This window comes from Tetrao urogallus (assembly GCF_951394365.1).
Source record: "Tetrao urogallus genome assembly, chromosome: 3".
Lineage (NCBI taxonomy): Eukaryota > Metazoa > Chordata > Aves > Galliformes > Phasianidae > Tetrao > Tetrao urogallus.
Window position 1 is genome coordinate 29,137,971 of NC_136815.1, and position 25,496 is coordinate 29,163,466.

Sequence of the window (25,496 nt, forward strand, 5' to 3'; positions counted from 1 at the left end):
CTGGTACAGGGTGCACTGTCAGCTTAATTGTCATTCAAAATGGCACATAGACCTACACCAGACTTACATGCCCACAACATTTTAACAGAAAATCCCTAGCAGATGCTTTCAATTTTATGAAGAGGAGAAGTATGTTTTATAAATATATTCAAAACATTTAAGACTGGTGTTTACTACTACTACTACTACTAATAATATAGTACACGCCTGCTTCAGGATGGAGAGCTTGTATGACTAAACATCCCTAAGCCCTAAAATTAGAGTAGAAAGTAGTCATAGACCAAAACTAATAGAAACAGGTCTTGATGTGCTTTATTAATAATTTTTCTCAAGTAAATATTTTCTCCCTAGTCTCTAATAAGTGGCCACTTATTTCAAAGGGGCACACATGAGGACTTGTAATAATGACATCTGTGAATAAACTTTTGCCAAGCATTTTTTTAAGTGTTCATTTGGATATGTCATCTGGCATCTGCTTTAAGAAAAACTGGGATAGGAGAGGAGAGGAGAGGAGAGGAGAGGAGAGGAGAGGAGAGGAGAGGAGAGGAGAGGAGAGGAGAGGAGAGGAGAGGAGAGGAGAGGAGAGGAGAGGAGAGGAGAGGAGAGGAGAGGAGAGGAGAGGAGAGGAGAGGAGAGGAGAGGGGAAGGGGAAATCAGTCTCTTATTAGCATATTTGTCATGTTAGCTGAGCTTTTCCTGCTGAGTTTTTGGGGTCCGGGATATTGTGTAACAGCTGGAAGACTGACTCTCACACAGCCACTAAGGGTAAAGCGAATCTGACCTGAACATGCACTTAAAATGAAATTCCATTTAGTACTGCTGTATGACACAAAAGAAGTGGATGAGGAGAGATTTGTTATTTCCTTATATTACTACCTACTGGCTACAGCAGCCATATTTTCTAAAAGCCTGGCTCATCACTTATTATTAAAAAGCTTAAAAATATTTCTGAAATTGAACCATTTCTGTTGAAGAGGCTAAAGTGTGAGCCCTAGAGACAAAAGCTTCCTCTTTGTCTGAACTACAAAAATCCTTCAAGCTAAACCTAAAAGTACCGCTGCTACAGCAAAAAGCGCTAAGACTGTGTCAGTATCCAGAGAATCTTTCATTTCTTTCTGAGACTGACTGCAAATGCCACTGTGTTATTTCAGGTTTGAATCCTTGATTCAAAGGACAACTGTGAAAAAGAGAATAAAAAAGACTCATGTTTGTTTTGAGGACCTTTGGATCTGAACTTTTGTGATGTGATATAAATGCTTTATTTACATCACATTTTTGATGTTATTTTGATATTTATTTTCAATTTACTCTAAGTTACTGTGATGACTCCTAATACAAAAATAAGTAACTAACAGAATGGACATCTAGTTTCTAATTATATTATTTAATGAGCCATCTATACAGGATAATGCAAAGACAAATCAACATCTACCATTAGAACTCCATAAAGCTGGATAAGGAAAGATGGCTTAAAATCATCCTTGTCTTAGGTCAATGTTATTTTTTCTTGTCCATTCTTAGGTGCTACTGTACATGCTTCAGAATAATAGATTTAGTTGGTTTGCATGCCGATGTCCACTCACATACCATGTCTGACTCGAGGATTAAAAATAATCCTTATTCCCCTCCCCCTTCTACACACCTCTGACTAAGACTAGAAATAACGAAGGAAAACCTGATTTCTATGCAAGGATATGTTAAAAACGTACATTACAGTACAGCTTATATTATACTGTTAATACAATTAGCTTACAATGCCAGCATTACTGACTGCAATTCTTTGCAGAAATATGTGAGAAAGATATGAAATCAGTTTCAATTAAATGCTAGTTCAGTCACTGAACAGCATGACTACAACTGTTCCATTCTCATCTTAACTTTGCAGTAGTTCTGTTTCTCTTGCTATTGGGACTGTATTTGGAGGAGCCCTTATTTCAAACCCTTTACCTGGCTTCCCCACTAGTTTAGCTTTCTTTTTCTGCAGTTTTCTTGGAGCCAAAATTTTTTGCTCTGTAGTGCTTAACATTACAGCCCAGCTACTAGGCAAAATTATATCACAATTTTCTCTTTGAGTTCTTTATTCAAATCATCAGCGTAATTTCTTCCTTTCTACTGGTAGAAGCTTTCCTGTTCTTCTGAGTTAAGCAATAGTTTTCCTTCTTACTGACCATCTTCAAGGCCCATTAATATCCTAAATTCTGCAGTTTCTTCAGTACATTGTTTTTTGCATATAATTTACAAGGAAAGGGAAAATATGAAAAAAAAAAAAATGCTCAGCAACATGCTTGCACTTAAAGAAGATTGATCCCTCTATCACGGTTCAAATCTTCTGCTTTCCAAGACTCGGTCTGCACTAGGAAAAAACAGTAGTGTTTCCCAAATGCAGAATCCAGGTGCCCGCCATCTCCCAGCCTTGTATCAGATCAAATTCCTGTGACTGACATACCTCTCTCTACTTTTCCCACTCCCTTCCAAACCTTGTTCCACACACTGGCCAGTGATGGACAGCAGCCATGGCAAGACCCAGGAAGTCACCTGGACACAGCCTTGGGAGGTCTGAATTGTTTATTCTGATAATAATGTTCACACCACTGGAGTTTGTCTTCTTAAACCTTGCTTGGAGCATTGTGCACCAAGCACTTAATAACTGTTATCACAGAGAGTTAACATGCTGTTGTGATGCCAACAAAATTGCAATGAAAAATAATAACGTGAGTCAAGCTGTATCTCATATGGTCTCATGTGGACTACAGAAAGGAGATTTCACAGAAGCTGGGCAGTAGATGCCCCATCCTCTTTCAAGAAGTGGAGCTAAGTTGTGCTTCCTAAAAACGTTCAGAAATACTGTGCCATAACTAGAGTAATCTATGAAATGCTTCCAATGGCCATCAAAATTTTAAAAAACATATTAAAAGTCTCTACCTTTACATGCTACACCTAGGATTTCAAATTGTTTATGGCACAATGCTGATGAATTGCTATCAAATATGAAAATGCAAGTCCACAGGACTGCAAATGCTCATCTGAAAGGAAACTTGTCTCTGTTTTTGAGTGGAAGCAAATTAATGAATTGACAAATGAACCTTCCTGTCTATTGTTTGTACTTCCAAATTACATAAATAAAACAGTAATTATGATGCAGTCACTCCTCTCCCATGTTGAGTAATAATTTGACAAAGAAAAACAAAAATAACTCAGACATGCAGATTTGGTCACTTACTGCTGGAGCAGTATCTTGCCTTAACAAGACTTTAAATTGCCATTAGAAAGGCGTCATATTTGTATTTAAAACTCCGAGTTCACTCTGAGAGACAGAGAGATTGAAACACAGGAGAAACACTATGAATCATACTCTTGGCCCAGCTCTTCCAACATGCTGGCTGTGCAAGTAGCTAATATCAGATTCACAGAAAAGCCTTTGGAGAACCAAAATGTTTGTGCAGTGTGACAAGAGATCCTTGCCTGACCCTGGAAGAGAGTCTGTTTATATCTTAAGTTTAATCATAATAATAAAGAACCAAACGCTCTTGTATCTTTTTGTTTTAGCCCGCATAATCAGAAACATCATTAATGTTCATCCCCTTATCCTTCTTAAAAATCCTGATAAACTGTTCATCCGGATAACCCCCCACCACCACAGCAGGGAATTTCTCAGGCTGATTATTTACTGCAGAAAAAGGAGTAGCTCCGAGTTTCACTGAACACCACCGTACTCTCCAGCACAATGTTGAGTAAAGAGAGCACATGGCTGAGTTTCACTCTCTCCTTCATCATTTTATATACAGCCCTAAGCCATACCACCTTGTGCTGTGATCCCTTCAGATCTCGCAGGCTAAAGCAGGGGCAGTACTTGGAGGGGAGATCTCCAAGGAAAACACCAGCACTACAAAAAAGAGTTTTGGTAATTCATTGATGGAGCTCTCTGCCTAAATTAGTTATGAGTCAGCGCCTTAGTTCGGTGTTTAACAGCACCGTCCTATTAGGAAATGTTTTCTTTTGGGTGAAACAAAGAACAGATTTCATAACTGCTTGTACTTAATAAAGTTATTAAGTACGTGGTGCATTTTTTCAAATGAGGAAGAGTGTTAAGACAAATGTCTTGGCCAAATTTCAACTTGTAATTATGTTTTGCCTACCTACAGGCAATTCCCTACACAGTTTCGCTTGAATACAGGTTTTTTTTTTTGTTTTTTTTTTTTTTCCACCTGCCATGAAAATACTTGCAGTAAAGTGCTGCTGCACACAGTTAACCAGGAGCTTCCTCCTACTCTGCCAGTATGTACATGAAGATGGCCCTATATGCACTTAGGCTATCACAGAATGTAGGAGCAGTGAATTCCATTAACATTGTTAAAACATTTTGAAAACCCCAGAATAAAGACTTCACAGAAGTGTAAAGTATTACCATGGTTCCTACAGTCTATTTATTTAGACTTAATAAGATTCTCTTCCCACACACGTGCACACACAAAAGCCACCTTTTTTTTTTTTTTTTTTTTGCTTTGCCAAGGAAAAGCACGTTAATAAATAGCACTGATATACAAGCCATCAAGCCGACCCTTTGCACCCTTTATCCTGCAGGAATCTGAGAGACGAGCGGGTTTTTTGGTATGCTAGACTGATCAAAAATTTCAGATTTTGATCAAGAAAGTGAAAAAGCAGATTCTGTATTTGCAGAGTGTTCTCCAAAAATACAACCTTCCAGTACCTCTAAGACTAAGCCCAGTGCTCTACTAGTTGATCTGAATTACATGAATGAAGTGAAGTGTTTTCAGAGAGAATCTAGGTCCCTCTCACTTACAGGTTGAAACAGAATCAAACTGTAACAAGAATTAAGTTGTGTGAGATGGGGTAGATCAGGGATGGTACCTGCAAAATGCTCACTGTCAGGAACACCAGCTAATGGACAGATACCTTTATTTCTCCCAGAAGTGTGGAGGTATATCTCTCACTTCTTATCAAATCTGAAGATAGCAAAGTGAAGGTCACCAAATTCTGTGCTTAGAATGAAAGCCCCGGAAGGAGAACTGAAAAGCATTGAATTTTCTAATTTTGAATTTTTTGGATTAGTTCCTTCTATGTCCCATCTCTTAGCTGTTTGTTATCTATGAATTTCTGCAAACTAAATTTGCTGACCTAAGCAAGGAATTGTTTCAGAAACAGCTATGAGTAAATGCATACTGCAGAATTTCTGAGGAAAGCATATTCTGAATGTGTAAACTGAGTGCTCATGAAAGAGCCAATTCTTAATGGGACATTCACAATCAATCAGGGAACAGAAATATACCATGTGTCAAACCAAAACTAAGCAATGGAGTACAAAAGTTTAAATATATTAAATATTGAACATGACTGTAGGTTGAGATGCAGCAGCAGGACCAAGAATGATTTTTGGAAGATATTTCTATAAAAAAAGAAATTGAGAGAGGCTGATTGGGGGTTGAAACCTGATGATCCACAAGGTCCATTCTGACCCAAGCCATTCTGTGATTCTATGAAGGAGTAGCAACATCTATCCCATTACCACTCTACCAGATATAAATGACAAAGGCATGCTTATTACTCTTACTGTTAATTTAGTAGCCCAACACAGAAGCCAATAGGGTTTATGGACTGTAGGATAGCTACAGAATGATACCCTTGTCATTTCCACTAAGTGTTGAATCCTACCAGCATGAACTCAGATTGCAACATGGCTGGTATATCCAAACCCAAAGCCTTGCAACAAACTCAGTTGAACAACTGATTTTACCATTCAAATCTGATTAAACAGTTGTACAGATGGAAATCATCTGCATGTTGGAGATACCCCAGCCTCAAGCACGGATGATTTTCCACTAATGGCTTCAGGCATATGTTGATCAAGAAGAGTGACAGACTAGAACTCAGTAATACTCCACCTGGGAGCACATGAGTGCACCCACCAGGCTGATGAACAGTCACCCCAAACTGCCTCCACTCCTGAGTTCTCCCTGCAAAAAAAGAATGTAGTCACTCAAGAATAACTTCATTTATTGCTCTCATGGCCTTCAGCTATTCATCAACACCATTTTGTCATCAAATGTATCAAGAGTATCCTACAGATCTACAGTAAAAGGCTTGCCATTTCCTAGTAAAGAAAGGGGTAAAGGAATGCCCCGGTGCTCCTGTGTCATCAAATGCAACTAGTAGCACTTATCCTCCTTGTCATCTTGCCTTTTAATACAGCAGTTCCACATGCAAGTATATTGAGGGAAAAGTAGTTTCAACAATTGATGCCTTAGTGTACATATTCAGTCAGACCTAATCCAATTCTGTCTGCTGCCAAGAAAGTGAGAGTAGATGAGTTTTCAAGTCAAACCCTCTATTTTTCTTGAATATTGTAAAACATATATATATATATATTCATCTCAATAATTAATGCAATAAGCTGTGCACATGCATATTTAATGAACCCTTCCACTAAAGGCTGAACGACTGGTAATAGGAAACAATATTTATTTCACTGGTGGGTTTTAGGATCCTGAAAATGAAAGACATAAAGGATCTGTTCCTTCTTCTTGCTGATACAGGTTTATTCCCAATTGTGATTTGGCCAGATTAAAAATCAGCATTTAAATAGAAGTCAACAATGCAAAAGGGTGGCTCAAATCTGCAGTGATTACAATCCTTTTGCCTGCCAGCTGTCTAGCAGTCCATCAGAAATGGCCTGGTACTCTCAGAGTTTTTGGATTCAGACATAAGTCATCAGAAGTCAGTCATTACTACCTTTATCAGGATCATTGCTTTCAACAGAAAAGTAAGGAAGTAATGGGTTAGGTACCAGTACCCCTTTTCATTATCCTAGGACCATGCTTACATTCAGGTCACTATACTGGGAGATTCTACACCAGTGCTTTATAGTTACAGATATAATTTGTCTGCCTTTGCAGTGCAACCTTGAGAACTAAAATTCATTAAAATCATTTTCAAAATCAACGCAAAAAAAAAAAAAAAAAGGGATAGAACCACTTAAAGCTACTATTGAACTGCAGATTGCTTCTAAACATTAGAATTAAAAGAAATTTTGAGGATTTGTGCTACAGTATCTTTTTTTTTTTTTTTCAATGTGAACTGTACATTTTGATCACCAAGTAAAAGTGAATTCTTCAAAACTCAGTTATAGATTTTGATAGTCATCTGCCATTGTTTACTACAGTATACATTGTTATTTACAAAAGCATAACCCACACTAGCTCCCAAAGGGTTAATGCAACTAGATGAGCTGAAATTCATGAGCATAATCCTAAACAAGTGAGTTGAAGTTCTATCAGGTCTATTTCATAGCATCAGGGATTACTGCTAGCAGTCTAATCCTACTGAGCCTAAGGGAGGTACGTTGTATTGTATTTGAAATCCTGGCCAGGAAAGAACGGAAGGTTAAATGGGTGCCTTGCTCTGTAATCAAATATCACAGGCACTACTTATCTATTCAATGAACAACTAACGTACAAAATCAATTAGGAAACAAATAGCTTCTTCTTTTGATTTTTTTACCTAACAAAAACAGAGATGAATAAATGGTTTTATAATTATAAGTTTAATAAAAGTATATTGTACTATCTGCTATAAAATAGTTCTCCACATAGACTGGCAACATAAACTAGTGGGCACAAAACACCTCATAGAAACTGCTGCTGTTTTAATGCTATTTCTTTAAGTGCTAGGGCTATTTTCAAGGCTAGTGTGTATTCGAACACCAGCAATTGAGCATCCTCTCAGCATATAAAGCATCATGCAGAAAATGTGCATACAGAAAAATTAACTGATTGCAGATAATTGGACTGCACTTAAATGAAATCACAAACACATATCCGGTTGTTTGTAACTGAACATCTTAAATTATGTATCATTTGTGAAGAGTATTTCTTTATCTGTGCATCATCTTTTGTTCACTTGGTTAAAATCCCAGGAGTACTGAAAAAGGCTGAAGCTCCTACTGGTCTTTGTTCCCAGCAGGTAGAAGTCCCTTTTGGTGGTCTTGAGGTTAATACCCTATCCACCTTCCCCCCCACCCCATACCTGTCATTCTAAATAGACTTCACAGTCTGTGCACACAGACAAACAGCCTGACCTGGCCAGCTCGCTTGACCCCTGAGCAGGAAGAAGATCACATCTGGTTATTAATATTGGGACATTAAAACAATGCAATCTTCAAGGCACTCGGAGAAGCAGGCTGGCAATTATACAGTATGCAATGGATGTCATTCAGGGAGCACATTAACCTGATATTATGTCCGAGAATGCTAAAATGTTCATTCTGTTCTGATGAGGGGTTTCAGATACAGTCTCTCTCCGTATCTGTGAAAGCTGGTAAAAGAAGTTAGCCCAAAGAACTTAAGTCTTAGCTTATCTATTCTTAGACTTTCCAATTTCTAGTTTGCTTTACATGGTTTTATAACATAAAACATTTGTAACTGAAAACTGATAAAAGTAGGAAAAAAAGCCACGGTTTTACAGTAAAGGAAGGTACGTGGTAAGTGGAACAAATCTCAATATTACAATTGTGCTAAACATGCCTCCACTACATTTCCTGAATAATTTACCACAGTACAGACTTTTTAGTTAATTCATTCTAGACAACTGCATATTAGTTTGTTTAAGCAAAATTGGTTTATATAATTGGATAAAATATAACAGAAATATTTGTATACCTATATAATAGATATTATATGCAAATGAATATACACAAAATATTATACAAAATAGATTTAACTGTGTGATGTGTGAAATTTTAGTGCCACCAAAATCAGTGAAAAATTCACTTTTGACTTGAGATGTGCCAGACCTTAACACTTTCTAAATGATATTACCTAGTCTCAGAATGTCAAACTTCTGGCCTGATACCTTTATATGGACAGATAATTCCTTCTATTTGCCTCACTTTTATGCCTAAAAGACCATGGTCTAGAGATGTTACATGTTGTATTTTGCTGGCATCCCATATATAGATACCACATAGACTTTGGTTGGACACTGTGAACCCATCAAGGGAACAGAATTCTTCACAAATTATGCTCTGGCACTTCAAGGTGCTCTCCTATACCAGCTATGCAAAAGGTAGATGAAAATGGTCTTCATGGAAGTATCAAATCTCTCCTCGAAGATGATGTCAGTATAATCTCTGTGCTTGAAACCAGACCTAAAACTGTTTTCTTGGTTAATATTAACACTCCCAGCCCAGAATGCTTAAATAAGTTGTCATTAGCTTGGTTTTGCTACAGTTATTTTTCCTTGCTTCCTTTCAAATGGAAAAATTTCCATTCAAATTACACTGGGCCAACACCCAGGATGGGCCTTCTACAATGACGTGTTAATCTTGTGATCTGTGAGCCTGAAAAAGGAGCTTTATAGCATTGAAAGTGGGAAGTTTCCAGCTTTCCAGCAGAACACTAGCACTCTTTTTCAACTCTGATAGGCCTTGAGATGTCAGGCATTCATACTGAAACACTATTTCGTATGGAAAAGCTATTATAGGAAAAATGTAAGAGGTTTCTAATATGTATTAGTCACAAAATCACAACGGTTTTTTTCCCCTTAGTATTAGTACAGCTCAGCTTAGCACATACAGCCTTATGAAAAAAAATGAGTATTGATACAGTTAAAGAACTTTCTAACATATTTTTCCTAATGAAAATATGCAGAAGGTTCAAAATACACGATAGTTCCCTGTGGGATGGTCAGCATACCTTCTGTCTTTCTTACTTAAAAACAACACAGCCAACTCAAACTTCACACAATAAAAGCTTTATCCCACTCATTCCAAATAATTAGAAATTCATATGTGATAATGTACACAAACATTCACATGTATACACAAGAGGAAGTGGTAAAGCTTATTGGCAGAAAAGAGCAGAAATATAAAGGAGTTTTAGGCTTGGCAAAAATGAAATTGAGCTAAGTACAGCAGGAATTACACCAATCCAGACACAGATGACACAGTGAAAACAGACACGTAGCGATGCTGGTAGAGCAGGAAGAATGTGGGGAGGTGGTGAGCACTGGCAGCGTGTGTACATGACTGAGGCTACAGACAGCAAACCAGCAGGCAAGGATGACACTCAACAAAGTCCTGAGGGAGTCGGAGCTTTGGAGTGAAATTCCAAGCTTGAGGCAAGAGAGGAAATGTTTCTGACAGGTTGGGGCCTTTCAGGGTGGAGGCTTTCTGGTTTTAAATAGTAGCTGCTTGAAAAATGCTCACAAGTGGGGAATAATTTAGGATGAAAAACCGGCTACAGGCGAGGTTACCTAATATGTACACTCACAAAGTATGTCATGATTATCGCTACCCAGTAACTAGTTCTGATCTGCACAAGATATTTAGGAAGTGGATTTAGTTCTAACAGCACACTAGGTATCAAGCAGGGGAGCTGTTTCAGTGAAAGAAAAACACTTCAAAATTCAAATCCTCTCATCTCTCTCACACCCTCTCTGTGGAGTAGTCTCTCTGGCTCTCCCTTTGTAACTACCCTTTTCTCCAGAGCACGAGAAACAAATGGAAAAACCCTAGAAATAAACTTAGGGGAAAAAAAAACAGAAACAGTAACCATCAATTTCAGCAAGAAATTACCCAAATAACAGAACATTTTGAACTGAATAATTCCTCACAGTAGTGACAAACCACAGCAGTCAAACCACAGGAGAGCCATGTCCCAGGCAGTTGACAGAGTTAGGAAACACAGTCATTTTGGAAAACTCCTGGGCCAGTTTTATCCTTGGAGTAACACTAACGAGATCAGTAATGCTACAACAAAGATGGATTAGCCCACATAATTCCCATCTCTTTCATCACCATTTTAATAAGAAAAAACAAACAAACAAATTAAAGCCTCAAACAAACCCTACAGAGGATAATAAGTCATACAAACAGTAAAAACCCTGTATCTTTTAAACTGCTCAGACTTTAACAACACAAGTTCTTTTGCACTAAAGAAATTGTTTTGTGGACTCTGCTTATGTCATTTGCAACTGAATATTTTATTTATGTGGTAAATTCAGAAATAATCCTCACCAAAGCAAAAAAGTTAGATTAAAAGTACTTCATGCAAACTTGGAGAAGTGGGCTGAGTGAGAAACTGCTCTGTTTTAGCAGCTAAAAGGAACAGTCAGTGCTTGGATACAGCAGTGGCAGTTTAAATCCAGAACCCTCTGACACAGCCCAGCCCAGCCCCCTGGAAGGTAAACAGAGAATAATTGAAACTTACCTGAGCCAGGGATCAACAGGGACAGTCCTGAGCAGGACTGTAGTAAAAGCTCACACCTTGTTTCAGCAGCTTCTGCCTTTTTGTACCAGGCAAAAAGTTTCCTGCTGTCCCCAGCACCCCCTAAAGCCAGCCCCGCCTGGGATCTCTCCATGACAGGGGAGATTTCCTTCTCACCACAGACACGCTGATATGTAGTCTAGCTGCTGCTCCTCCTGACCCTTCTCCTAACATACCTCCTGCACAATGTCCACAGAAGAACAGGGCTCTCACTGCCAGCCAGGGACTCCCCAGCACCAAGTGGAGCAACCCTTCTCTCCTCTGCTCAGGGAACTTACAGTAAATATCTAGTTGCTTTCGCTCCATTCATAGCAGAGAGGGACTGAAGCCAAGGTTAGAGAGTATCGGCCTGAGCCTGTGCCTTTGTTGTACACTTCCGTATTTCAAGTTTTCTCCAATGACTAATACCCTTTTGAAGAAGTGTTTCAAACAAAAGCAAACTATTCTAAGATGCAAACTCTTGGAAAGAATGAAAGCCATTGATGTTTAATTTTATGGATTCATAGGAAACAAAACAAAACAAAACAGTTATGTACACTAATTAAAAAAAAAAAAAAAAAAGGAGGAGGAAGAATCTAGAAGCACTTCAAACTTCATTTTGTGAAAAGATATTCAGTGAGCTAGAGCCAAGGAAAATGCATATCAACATGCAATTTTTGCTTTAACTAATTAGCAGTATCACAGGGCTCTGCAGTGACACTTCAGTAGTAATTGATCTCTGATGTCACTCTTTTTCATATTTCAAAGTAGCTGATGCATTCAGCCCAGAGGGCTGTGCAAGACCAGAAGAGTTGATCACTGCCTGATGCTCAGCCAGGACCCGGGTGGTGAACACAGGTGATCAACAGGAGCACTTGGCTGCTCTGAAACTCAGAGCCCTAATCCCTTCCCTTTTAGCACTTCCTTTAGCACTGGCAGGTAGCACGGCTAATTAAAATTCAGGTGGTGACTACTCTAAGCCAGTGTTTGTATGTACTCACACGGGGAATTCTGAACTTCCTGGCTTGCTCTGAAATTAGTATTTTATTTTAGTATTATTTACTTGGCGGGGAGGGCATTTGGCATTAGTTTCACATTACTTCACACTACATACAGGATACATAGTTATATTTTTGCTTTTTTCTAAATCCTGATGTGAAAGGTTTTAATGTCAAGCAGCACAAAGTCCACTGAAATCCAAAAGTCAACACAGCACCTACAGTATGAGTTCAACCACAACAGACATTCCATCTGTATTTCATGGTGTACCTAAATAACGATCAATAATACAATAAAGTTAGCACTAACTGTATAAAAAGAGCACACTACAGAGTCTCTTTGAGTTATGTTTCAGCCTTGTAGTCTGCATTCAGAAACACCTTCTGTTTTGCACCTGCAAAGGAATATCTGGGGCAAAAATACCTGCAGACAGATGGTTAATTAGCTATTTCTGTTCTTCAGGCTCAACAAATAGTTAACTGTCTGCTGATATTTTCACCCTCAATTCACTCTGTGTAGCAATAGATGTGGGAAAGCAACAAGAGGCAGCTGTCTGAAGAGGCAGGCAGTGTGACAAGGGAGAAAGCTGAATGCATTTTTCTCTCACTCTCTTAATAGTGGGGGGAATTACTTCTTCCAGTCTAATTCAGAGCTGGAGTTTTCCCTCTCCCCATTAACTAAGCAGGAGTTGGCCTAACCACTTAATCTAGGCAACTACCACAGAAGCAAAAAAGAGTCATGGATTGGAAACTGACAGACAGAAACCAAGTTACAAGCAGTAGCAAGCCATTCAAAACAGCAAAGATTACCTCTGGGTCTTCTACCATCACACTAGGAGTGGTCTTTAAGATGGTGTAAAAGAATTCATGCCAGTCAAGACTGTCTAAAGAACTATCAAGAACACCAAAGAGGTTTAAAGCTATCTAAGCAGGCAGGTGAAATTTAGTACTGACAAACTGAACCAAAAATATATACATTATAAGAAACAATTGAAACCAATGAAACATATTACTGGAGTCTAAATTAAGTTTAACCACTCTAGGACATGGGGATCAGTATGAAAAGAGGCATGGGAAGAGACACACAATGAAAGCAACTTAGTTCCAGAACAGAATGCAATAGTATTTGTGTAAAGCAGATTATATTTTTGGATGCACCAGGCATGGGACAATAAAATCATACAGCTCCACTGAGAACAGTGTGTTCAGTTCTGAAATATCCGAATATCTCTAGAAAAAATGAGCAGGGGCAGAAAGAGTTCAGAGATCAGTGTTGGGGTTAGCAGAAATGTGGAAAAAATGTCCACTAAAAGCAACACTGAATAGACTGAAATTGTATGGTGCATGAATAGTGAAAGCAAAAGAGAGATATGATAGAAAGATCATAAAATATTTATAAAGATTATTTATGAAGAAATAAAGACTATATAGAAAGATCCTAAAGCAAGAAAGAACACATCATCTTTCTTTTCTCTTACTAGATGAATAAACAAGCTAAAGGTGGAAGTTTACATTTATATGCCAATAAAATTAACCTGTGAAACTCTTCCGTGCTGATTGATTACTCAAAATTTGAATTAAAAAACTGAATTGATGTATATGTACATATAAGACTATTCAAAAAACATTTTTTGAAAGAAAAATATATGTACATTTGAATTTGTACAGTGTTAATCCATTGTTCTTTAAGAAGAGAATACATACAAGAAGAAAAAGAATTTTCTTCCTTTTTGAGCATCATTGTTCCATATTTGCTCACCAAGAGCTTTTTTCTTTTTTCTTTCTCTCTACTCTGAGGAGCAATTGTTGTTAGTCTGGAGCAAAGAGATTAGATAAGGTGGACTAATGGCATAATTTGCTGTGATAGCACAATGATTACATACTTGGTCTATTAATGTGTTGTTTCTTCTAAAATAACATTCTCTTATGTTATGGACAGCTACTGAAAGAGATGTACTTGACTAACTTTATTTGCAGTGGAGTATTTTTCATTAGGACAAGTAGGTAACATAAATCATGATGTAGTGACTCAGAAACAACTCCAAAGAAGAAAGAAATATTCTTTGAAGTTAGATCAAGTCCTGAAAATTTCAGCGCTAGAAGAGTTTGTTTTATTATGAGTAAGTGTGAGAGGGAAAATAAAACAGAAATCAAAATCTAACCATTACTGCAGCAGATACTAACATATATGGATATTCGTACAGTACTATAGGAGGTAACAGTGGCAGCCTGTTGTATGTATGAACACACATAGTTTTAAATTGTTTATGCTCTTGGGAAGTGTACACTTCTATAAGCACACACACCTGCCTTTTTGCTTCTCCCACTGCACCCTCTGTGCAAGAAACCCAGTCTCCAACAACTGTGACTTCCACCCTAACACTAGCTTTGGGTAATATCTGGCTCTTAAAAGTTCTCATGAGCATGAAAACTTCAGATTCCACCTCTAACTTATCCCTCCCAGCAACAGACACTCAATCAAGCAGAGAGAAAGACTTATTTATCCATATCTCCATATATATATATATATATATATATATATATATATATATATATGAACAAATTAAGTAGTATGCATATTTACATGTCTATAAGGTCCATTAAGAATGCCAAACATACTGGGGCTAATCTCTCTCTCACTTCTGCTTGGTTAGAGACAATTTTTTTTTCCCCAAGGCCATTCTGTTTTTCATAGTAGTGCTAGTAGTGAGCTTATCTTCCAAAGCTATTAGGATAAGAAACTATTAAAAGTAAGGAGACATATTTGTTTTGTTCCTACTGTGAACACATGAGGCCCAGTACCTTTATACCTGCAGAACTCAGAAGCAGAGGGAATTGGGTTATAGGTTTGAATTCTGTAACATGAGATATAAGAGTACTCTAACTCATTATCAGCTCAGTCCTCTTCCTTGATCATGAAAAATATTGCATAGATAGGTCTCCAACACCATAGCTCCTGTCATTTGTATACCCCAAAATGCCTTATGCAAAAGGCATTTACTCTTTCTCAAAAATACTCTCCAGCAGTTCTAATGATCGTTTCTGAAGAGACACATAAACTCAAGTACTGTGAAGATAGTTATGAAGCCTGACACACTGCAAGACACACCAGTAGATTAAGAGCAGGAAGACAGAGCACACTGACAGCAGATCCAATTCATCATGACTTATGAAACTAAGCAAGCAAAAAACTGACAAGGAATATCCACAGCTTAGGAACAAGACCTGTTTCTGAGATGCATCTGCATCAGTATTAATTCTAGGGGCCAATGCCGTAGTGCCTTTGAATCAGTCCAATGGTTTTAGGTCACAAACTTGGTAAATGGTAATTGGTAAAATTACTCTTAAACTATTTTTGTAGACTGTGTCTTAATCATCTTAGAGCTGACTTCATCAGATCCTGCTCTGATATAATAGCAGCAGGGTGCTGACTTCCTCCTAGGTCAAAGATTATGAGTCACATCGGTTCCTGGACAAATAAGGACACTAGATTTTCAGAAACACTTGAAATTTGGCCGTTTGTTTTTTCCACCAGCTTCAGTCTTCCTAATTTCCACTCATTCATTAGCTGCATACAAATCTGCAAATGCCGAAGGGTGTTTCCAAAATAGTAACATCTAGCTACTAAAAGCTGTCTCATTTCAGTAGTAAAGCAAGATTTTTCCATGCTTTCATCCCTAGCAGACACAAAAAGCAAGAAAATCCTTAGACTTTTTTTTTTTTCTGGTCTGTTCTGATTGTAAAAGTATCAAATTCTGGCCATTCACAAATTGTTTAATTGGAAAACTTTAGTATTTTTACCTCAGCTGATTTTCCAGAATGCAAGTTTTTGTCTAGATTTCACAGAAAACAGGAACACCATTAACTGAATAAGAAGTGCAATTCCTTCTCTTTTGCCATTTAGATCCATAATTTTGTGTAAGCAATGCTCAATAGCATCATTCATACCTGATCCTTGAGATAGTTGCAACTTTTCAGGATTTCTCTTGAAAAATACCTATTAAAAAAAAATTGGAGACAAGAAACTTCTCCCACTTCCTCCCTCAGTCAAAGATGCCCATGCCAAATCACAAGTTTTGGGTATCAGTGGAAACATTACATTAACACAAAACCATTTTAGAATGATATAGACCACTGGAAGTGCCTGTTGAAGTTCTGGTTAGGAAAACGTCCACTATAAACATTTGTTCTAAACAGTGTCATCACAATAGAATTGGAATCCTATCTGAGTAAGGGTATTTTTTTTCCATCAGAAAAACTGGAGTACAAACTATCTCTGAACAGAAGATTCTGTGCTTGATTCTATGGGTAGTGTGGCCCTAGTATTATTCTTTCCAGGGCAAGGACAAAAAAGCAGAGTGCTTTTGTTCTTTGGGACAATTTACAATGGAGAACAGAAATTATAAATAAAGACTCTTATCTGGGCAGTCTTCTGAATACTATCTCTATATCCCAGGTTATTTACACATAATCCAGCAATAAACTAGTAGCTAGATACTATAAGTATTCAAATGTCCTTTTTTTTTTTTTTTTTTTTTTTAATCATTTATGATTCCTGTTAGAAACATATAGTTTCCTAATCATGTATATCAAGCAAGAGTATTATTCATGGTCTTCAGATATGATAAAAACAGGGTTTTTTTGTTATTGTCAGTGCTACTGCAGTAGGATGCCCCAGGCTGGGGAATCTCTACACTTCATCATTCAAGGACAACCTTTGCTCAATTTTTGTTTCCTTCAATGCCCCCTGTCTTTAAAAGCTAAAGATTATCTTAATGCCTTCCCTCCTACAGGGAGAGTAGCACATACAGTTTCCCCTAAGGTTATGGTGCACAGTACTTTGTGTTTCTGTCTGCTGCCAAACTGCAGGGCTGGCACCATCCTCTGCAGACCAGTGGGGTCATTTCCATGACATCCTCCTTCACAGCTGTCCACAAAGCGAAGGTCCTGCACCAAAGCTTCACCTTCCTTATATATAATCATGAGGATCAAAATGACCATTGTCATTTTGCACTACCTGCAGCCAGCCTAAAAGACAGACCATCAGGGTAAAAAAAAACAAAACAGACATTACAAGTCACCTTTGACAATTTATGGTTTTTTTTGTTGTTGTTGTTTTGGTTTTTTGCATTTTTTTTTTTAATAAAAATCCTACACACACAATGAAATTAATATATATTTCCTCTTGTACTGTATTTTATACACACATTTTCATGTGTATTCAGTAGCAAAATACAGAATATTTTATCCAATAAAATACATCTCCCCCGTTGTGCTAAGTCCTTGCTAAACTCAACAGCATCAGTATTACTTAACATTTTGCATCAGCATTTTTACATCCCCTTACAATATCTGACTGGAGAATCACTGGATAGTTGAACCCCTAAAGGAAGAAAAAACAAATGCTGAAAATTAATTTGTCTATCCAGTGAGATAGACACATATAGAGACAACGCAGTCTCAAGAGCTGTGTATCAAATCACTCAAAGCTCAGTTCTGTACATATGAGGTCTCCCATCTACCCTAACAATAGATCACCCTCCTAAGGTTCCTGGTTCTTGCATTTTGTCTGGATGGACCAAAAAATACATAGACCAATGGGAAATTTCTCCCTTATCACTTATCAAAACTTGGTAAAGCTGAAGTACACATACACATGTCAGAAATACAACTTCACTGTCATGCTTCAGTCTTTTGTTCCATGCTCATTCTTAATTATGTGTAAGAGATGATGCAGAAAAATCCCACCTGGGAGAGTCTGCTAGACTGAGATTACAAATTTTAGAGAAGACACCTGTAGTGAGCAGCGCAATATCAGATGAAATCTCCTAAGGGGAACAAGAAAATCTATGTTTCAAGGCTGGATGGGAGTGGCTGCTAAATTCATAGATGCAGTCAATTCATGCACGTACACACATGCACACAAATTGACGTAATACTCTCACATACATTATACATTGCAATTCTACCTTGAATCTCAGTCAGAAATAATTACATATTTCTCTTAATGTCAGAATGAAAGAACTCCAGGCACAGAAACAGCTGTTATACAGCCATTTTGTGTGTTGAGCATACTGAATAAATGAGGCTGATCCTTTATGCTGCTTTTACTCTCCTCTTTGCTCACTCTTCCTGCTCTGCAAGCAAAACTATAAACTCATGCTCCCCTGGGAAGGCTGTGCACTGAAAGTTATGTCCAAACAGACTAGTCCAGTCTCCTTTCAAAGGGTGACTACATCCTCATCCAGGACAACACTCAGGTTGGAATACTGGACTACATTTCAATGACGATTCTCTAAACCATTATTTGAGAATATTTTTCTGCATTAGCAGTGTACCATAAGCCAAAATGCAATACGTATTATTTTTTGCAAGGTACGTAGGACCATCTGAAGGCCAGACAACATCTGAATATCAAATAAAATTGCATCGAATGTAATGTGAAAAATACTTCTCTAATATCTTGTTTTAAATTTAAAATAAAAAGAATAGATTTGAAATTACCGTTCTGCAATTCTCCAACTTGCATTTCTGGGAAATAAATCTACTTCACAATCGTGTGTAAGTATGTACAGTCAGTATACACATTAGCTGACTACACAGTATACTTTCGACCTTAGTTTGCCTTTGTTGCAAGCACAACAGCATAATCTGAATTACAGTAACTAAAACATGTAGTAGAAATTAAATTTCATAAGACATTTAAATTCTTTAATGAGCATAAATCTTCAAGTACTGTAAAAATTGAAATCCCTCCTATTGTGAGGTTTATGTTTAGCAACAAATCAGAATAACTTTTGTTTACCACTGAAAACAGTTTTCCCCACCTAAACAAACAAGAATAAGATTAAGGAAAATATCCTTTGCCTCCTCAGATGTGCAGACATATTCCAATTTCCTTTGCACAATGATTTTTATGCAAATCAATGCTGCACAATCTCCTGACCTCTTTTACCATCATACTGGGACAATGACAGTTAAATAATTGGACTGGCACATACCTAGGATATTTAATTTTAAATTACAAAGTTGGTGCAGGACAACTGAAATGAAAAGAATGTGACTGTAAATTCTGAGCTGATCAAGAATCAACATTTCATGCCAAACAGAGTAAAGCAAACAAAGTGATTGGGGCTGTTAGTCCATTCACCCCCACGTGAATACACTTTACACTCCCATCTGTTGTTAATTCCTAACAACGATGCTTTCATCCAGAACAAGAATAATGAGAAAAACCAAGCAGTGCTCCTTGGGGAACTGTCACACTAAAAGTTACCTATGGACTAAATCCCACTTGTGACTTCCGCGTGTACCAAAGATGAGCAAAGCATTCAACATCCTCAGCTGATTTAAAATCCAAAATATGCAAACAGCATTGAGAAATCCGGGCAGACTATTCTGCTCCACTGATGACGCATACGGATAAAAAGGTAGTCTAATTAAGCTTTTGACTTTGAACCAGAAGAGCAGTGGACACTCTGCTTTAAAACAGGAGCATATAACCCTGACTTAAGAGCAGGTGCTGCATGGTATTTGTATTTCCTGCAGAGGATGCTCGCTAGCAAGACCAACCAGCTGACCGTGAAAATTCTTGGCCCTAAGTGACCCAAGGACAGGCTATAAATCCATCCTATAAAATATAGTAAAAGCCCCATTTGTTCTTCCACCCTTTCAATATCTGATGTTATACATTTGTGATTATCTCATTTTATTGGGCTCTTTAGAAAGCTGTTTATGATCATTTGTGGACAAAACAAAGGCTCATTGTAAACTTTTTTTAAATAAGTTGGAAGGTCAGTATGAAACAAAGGGCACCACTTTTATGACTGCTACATGCAAGCTATGCTTGTGTGTGTAATATTACAATGCATTTCAGCAAAGGGATAGAGTCCTAGCTAATTACAAAGCTAACATATAATAGTACTGCATTAGCAGCCCAAGAAATTCCTATTGAATTGCATAGATCTGAAAATAGAAAGACATTCTTGTGCTGAAACTTAATTATCTTGGCAAAAATTGTGAGGGCCAGATTCTCAGAAGACATAAACACAGAGCTCTGCTTTACACTCCTGAGGATCTAATGCTTTGTTTATTCGGATAACCTCCATCAGATAAAATTTACCATTTGGATTGACTAATTTGCCTTATTATTTATGGTATCTACAGTTAAGTAACACAATTACTACTCAGTTTGCAAGCAGAAAAAAGAACACTGCTGATCTACAAATATAAGCTTTAAAAGAGACAATCAGCTCGGTCTGCCAGGTTAAAAATGTGAATACCATTGCATTCCACCCTAGGCAAAGAAGACAAACCTTTTTCAAGGACAGTTTAGCCTGAAATTCTTTTTTGTGGTTTCAAAGTAAAACATTATGGTAAAAAATGAATGCAGCTTTGTTTGTTTCTTCAGTCATCGTTAGCAATAGACATAAAGGTATTCTGTTTTTGAGCCCATATGGAAAGATCATCAACACTTTCTGCTTCTGGGTCTTTTGCCAAAATACCATATCCCACATGCCTTTTACCTTAAAACATAAAAGAAAAGGTGTTGTTCTGGTCAAATAAAGAAATAATTTTTACTAGCATACGTCTAATGTTAAAGCTGCCTAAATCCTGCCAAAGACATTAAAACTCCATCTGTAAAACAGATTTTCATTAAATTGATCAGTTTAAAGTTAAGCAGCTAGGCAGATGATGCTTTTGAGCTAACCTTTAACCTTTAACCTTCTTAAACTCAAATCAGGTCACTCCTTTTGGGTAATATCTTTGCCGTTTGAGAACAGGAGAGGTAAAGCGATCTATCCAAATTGAACTGACAATCATAGCATTAATAGTGTTATGGATCAATATTTTGTCAATAAAGGAAAAGCCGATGGAGTTTTCACACAGCTGAGTATTTGCCTGCTAACTGCTGCTTGTCACTTGCCCTGAGCTCCAAAATAGCTGCATGTATAACATAAACTGAAGTATAAACCTCAAATAAAATTAATGTCTGTTAAAGCAATTTTCAGTTATTTTAATAATATTTTGATACACTGATTTCAAATATTTTTTATTAGAAATTTATCCCTTTATTCTATTACTTGGCTAACAAAAACTTCTTAACAGCCAGTACAGTTTACTTGCAAAAAAACCCCTATCCTGTCATATTCTTAACTCCTTTTACTATTTATTTATTGGAAGTATTTGGGAACTATTTTATGAGCACCAGACATGATATATGTGGTTCCCTGAATCAAAAGCTATTTGAGTAAGCTACAAAATGGCTTCCTTAAGAGCAGTTTCAGTGCTATGTAGTTTATATCCAGATCGCTTTCCTACCTCCGCTTCCCAAATCTACAGAAGTCCAACACTTCCTCCTGCAGAATGGAAATGCACTCTGTTGCTATAGAGGCTTTCTCTGTTTACTTGTGGAGCTACCAAATACATCTTGATGGATACTGTGAAGGACTCCCCACTCTTCTGTGGTTTAATTTGCTAATATCAAGCATCATATTTTCAAGTCCTTGGGAACATCTTCTAGCTTGAGCTGAGTTCACTTAGGGTAAGGCCATTTTTGTTCTTGTTCCTAGCAGTCACATAATCAGCTGCACCTTCTGCAAGGAGACATTTCTTTTTAAGATAACTCAGAAAGCAGCAGAAAGTTTTACTTTACAACATTTAGAATCTAACTTTAAAAGTGACATTTTGATACCGCCTAAAATTATACTGCTTCAGAAGGGAAGCTCTGATGTTCATGATAGCTTTAGAAGCGATAGTCGTGAAAAGACATCCTTTTATTGTATCAATAGTTAAGCACAGGAAGAGAAATCAAGCTGTTATGGCAACACTTATAAAAAGAAAATTCACAAAACAATAACATTTAAATAAATATAAATGACTAAAAAAAAAAAAACTGAGGTGCCTGACAAAGCAAAAGAACAAAGTCACAGATTCTTTTTCTGTGCTTTCAGATGGTTTTAGTATTAAAGTCTTTATTGCCAAACCACATTCACAGCACTTTAATTTTAAAAGAGTTAGAAGAGCTGCTCGAATATAAACACAATTCATGAATATTCAATATTGCTCCCAAGGCGTATATCTATTATTCATACAAATTAATGGCTTTTTTTTCCTTAGGTGCTCTAAAAGTTTATCTGATGTATAAGAAAAAAAAGTTTGTATCTCTCTTGGTGTCAACTGCTTCACCAAGACCTTACAAAACTATAAAATCTTCCAGTAGATAACAGATTTTCAATATCTCAGTTATTTCCACCTTAAGGACTGAATGTGTGTCCACAATTACAACTAAAGTTGTATAGATGACATACAGAGACATTATGTTCTGTTATAAAGCGCACCCATCTAGAATATTTTGATATTTTGCAACACACTCCAACACTGCCAACCTCAATTCTAGAACAATAATTCTAAAACACTAAAAAGTTGATCAATTCTAACTTGTCTTAAATTGAGATTATATGAGAATAGCATTTGCATATAGGTGCATGTGCTGTCTGCTTTCTGAGAGGTCTTAAGCCTAGCAGGGTACAAATTTCTGAGCTTCCTGAGGGAGTCATAGGGGACCAAAACATTAAAAAGTTGAGATTCTCACTAGCAATCTTAGGGAAAGGTCATAAAAAATAAATGTATCAGGAGACTAGCAACCTTATGATTACCACATTTACAGTTTAGATTGTCCTTCTGCAGGACATTAAGTTCAGGTAGTGTCTAAGATCTTATGCATTTCTTCTCCTCTGAGACATCTTTCTGGACAGCCTGGTCTGGTACCTGATCTGGAAGTTGGTGGCCCTGCGTGTGGCAGGGGGTTGGAAATTAATGATCATGGGGGTCCTTTCCAACCCATGCTATTCTATGATTCTATGATTCTTTCATCTTAACTGACTCAGAGATGGAACTTAAAAGGTTAAGGTGGTGGTCATCTGATTGTCATAGGATAGCTGTACCAAACAGGCACTATTGACTGTAGCAAACCAGAATATGGAAAGAAAAGCAGCATCAGCATCAGGACATTATAACTCATGAGGGCTAAAAGTTGAGACTTGCTCCCTTCTATTCTAAATCAAATGATTCATATAATAAAACTAAATGTATATGATCAATATTTTTCTAGGGATTGGTTGAATGAATGAAGTAGAGTGAAGTAGCTGGTTTGTATCCTGAAACTCTATAGCTATGCCTATCACTTAATTTACTTTATATATATATATATATATATATTTAAAGAATCTTATTTTCAATGATCCCTGAAGCTTTGGCATTGTGGCATTGAAGCTGAATGTGAAAAGTCCACTACCTCCCTCTTCAACTCACACTTGTGACATTGTTTACCGCTGCATCTCTCTAAAGGTAGCATTATGCAACAGATCACTGAAATAATCCATATTAACACTCCAAAAAAGAGATGGAGAACAACTGTGTTTAATTCAGATCATTTAAAAATCTTGATTTACAGTGTGGCTCCACAATTAGCATAACTTGAGTGTGCAACGAGCCACTTTAAAAATGACAAAGAGCAACATCTGAAGGCAGTTTTGCTGCTGAAGTAGACAGACTTCATCACTACACTTTCAGCTATCGTAGCACTTTTAAAAACTGGACTTTGGGTCTTTAAAGAAAGAGCAAACAAGAACAAAAAACTGCCCACCTTTCCATTTTAAGGAAAAAATGCAATTTACATAAATACGTGACTGAATTAGCAGAGCAACCAGCACAATGGGAGAATACAATAGACCTGATCTTGCATTGCTGTCATTTTCGTCATAGAAGATCCACCAAGATTACAGCTATCAGGTTATAAAATTATAAATCAGATTACTGCCTATCCACTCTGTGTTAACTTGGAACAACCATTTGAACATGGCTGAACACCAGAAAAATGTTATTTTTTGGCTTAAACTACAGATCTCCTAAGGCTTTTCTGTATTTGCTCCATATGTACACATTTTCAACATGATTAGAAAACCAGCATAGCTGCTGTAATCAGCAGATGACTCCTTATAGTTTAGTTATCACAGATTTCTAGTATAAATCAATAGATAACACTTGCAAAATGGATTTTCTAATCATATTTAGAGCTTGTTACAGTGACTAATGGTCTGCAATATTTCCTGAATTTTTTTTATCCCCTAGACAAAAGAAGTTTTTAATAAGTTACAAAGTTATTCATCTTGGAAATGAATGTGTTATATTTTGTACATGAACCAAGACAATCAAGCCAATCCAGTAAACACACTGCAGAAAATAAGTTACCCCATAATTAGGGTTTGGAAAAAGTCATGACAAGTTGTGTAATAAATGGTACTCATCACTCCCACATATTCATTATATCCACATAGTTTTTTCCAGTAAAGATAAAAATATAGTTGCCATTCTACTAACATATTTATCTACACCACACCCTTTCATGTTTGTGAAAAATCATTACTGTCCTAGAAAAGAAGGCTGGACAAAAGGATGGCAGAGCTTATTTTTGAATATCCTAGGTAATAATGTGGCACATTGCATGTCCTTACTGAAAATACCAATGTAAAATATCTTGGCTGTCATAGACTATGTTTGCAAGCAGATATATAAGCCAGAAAGTGATCTCCTTCCTCATGCACAGTATGGAAAATTCATCATTTTCCATAATCTCTGTCAAGCCTCCAAAGCAGAATGTAACAGACAAAGTTTGAAAAGATTATCAGACACGTAAAACTGCTCTAGTTATGTATTATGAGAGGATTTTTAAAAATAAACTTAGTTTCCCTTTGTTGGCAAACTGAAAGCTGAATGGGCCCTCAGATGAATTCTCTGCTAGCAATTCCCTGCTAGCACACCCTCCTAACCAGCCTGCATAGGCTTTTTTTTTTTTTTTTTGATTATACACATGTTCCACAAACATTTATTCTGCTGATTAATCACAGTCTTGTTCAATTAGCACCGAAACAGTTAATTCCTAGTCTACTTGGTGCCAAATTAAATTGCTGTCACTGTCTTACCTTGTACAGTTTCAGGGCTGCTTCATGCCTGTGATTGGTAGTATGTAAGCGCAATTTATCCACGCTGTTGGTGTAGTAGTCACAGGCATTACATTTTAGGTGAACTGGGTTGCCAATGGCAATACACTTCAGCCTCCACTCATTAGTTTTGCCCCCTTCTTTAATGTGAGCCACCAGTTGATACTTCTGCATATGTTTGTCAGTCTTGCAGTGGAGCTGGAAGTTCGCTTTGAGCTGAGTATTGTAGTTACAGAGCT

The 25,496-nt window shown here is 37.2% G+C and overlaps 1 protein-coding gene across 1 annotated transcript in view; it reads right to left on the reverse strand.

Annotated features, from left to right (window-relative positions):
* The window catches only part of ZFHX4 (zinc finger homeobox 4), a gene marked incomplete at both ends in the record, with an annotated part of 125,469 nt that overhangs the window by 96,059 nt on the left and 3,914 nt on the right, over positions 1–25,496 (reverse strand). Inside the window, one exon of the mRNA XM_079533149.1 lies at positions 25,240–25,496. This exon is cut by the window's right edge and continues 246 nt beyond it. Within this exon, the coding sequence (XP_079389275.1) occupies positions 25,240–25,496 (257 nt within the window). The remainder of the gene's footprint in view (positions 1–25,239) is intronic.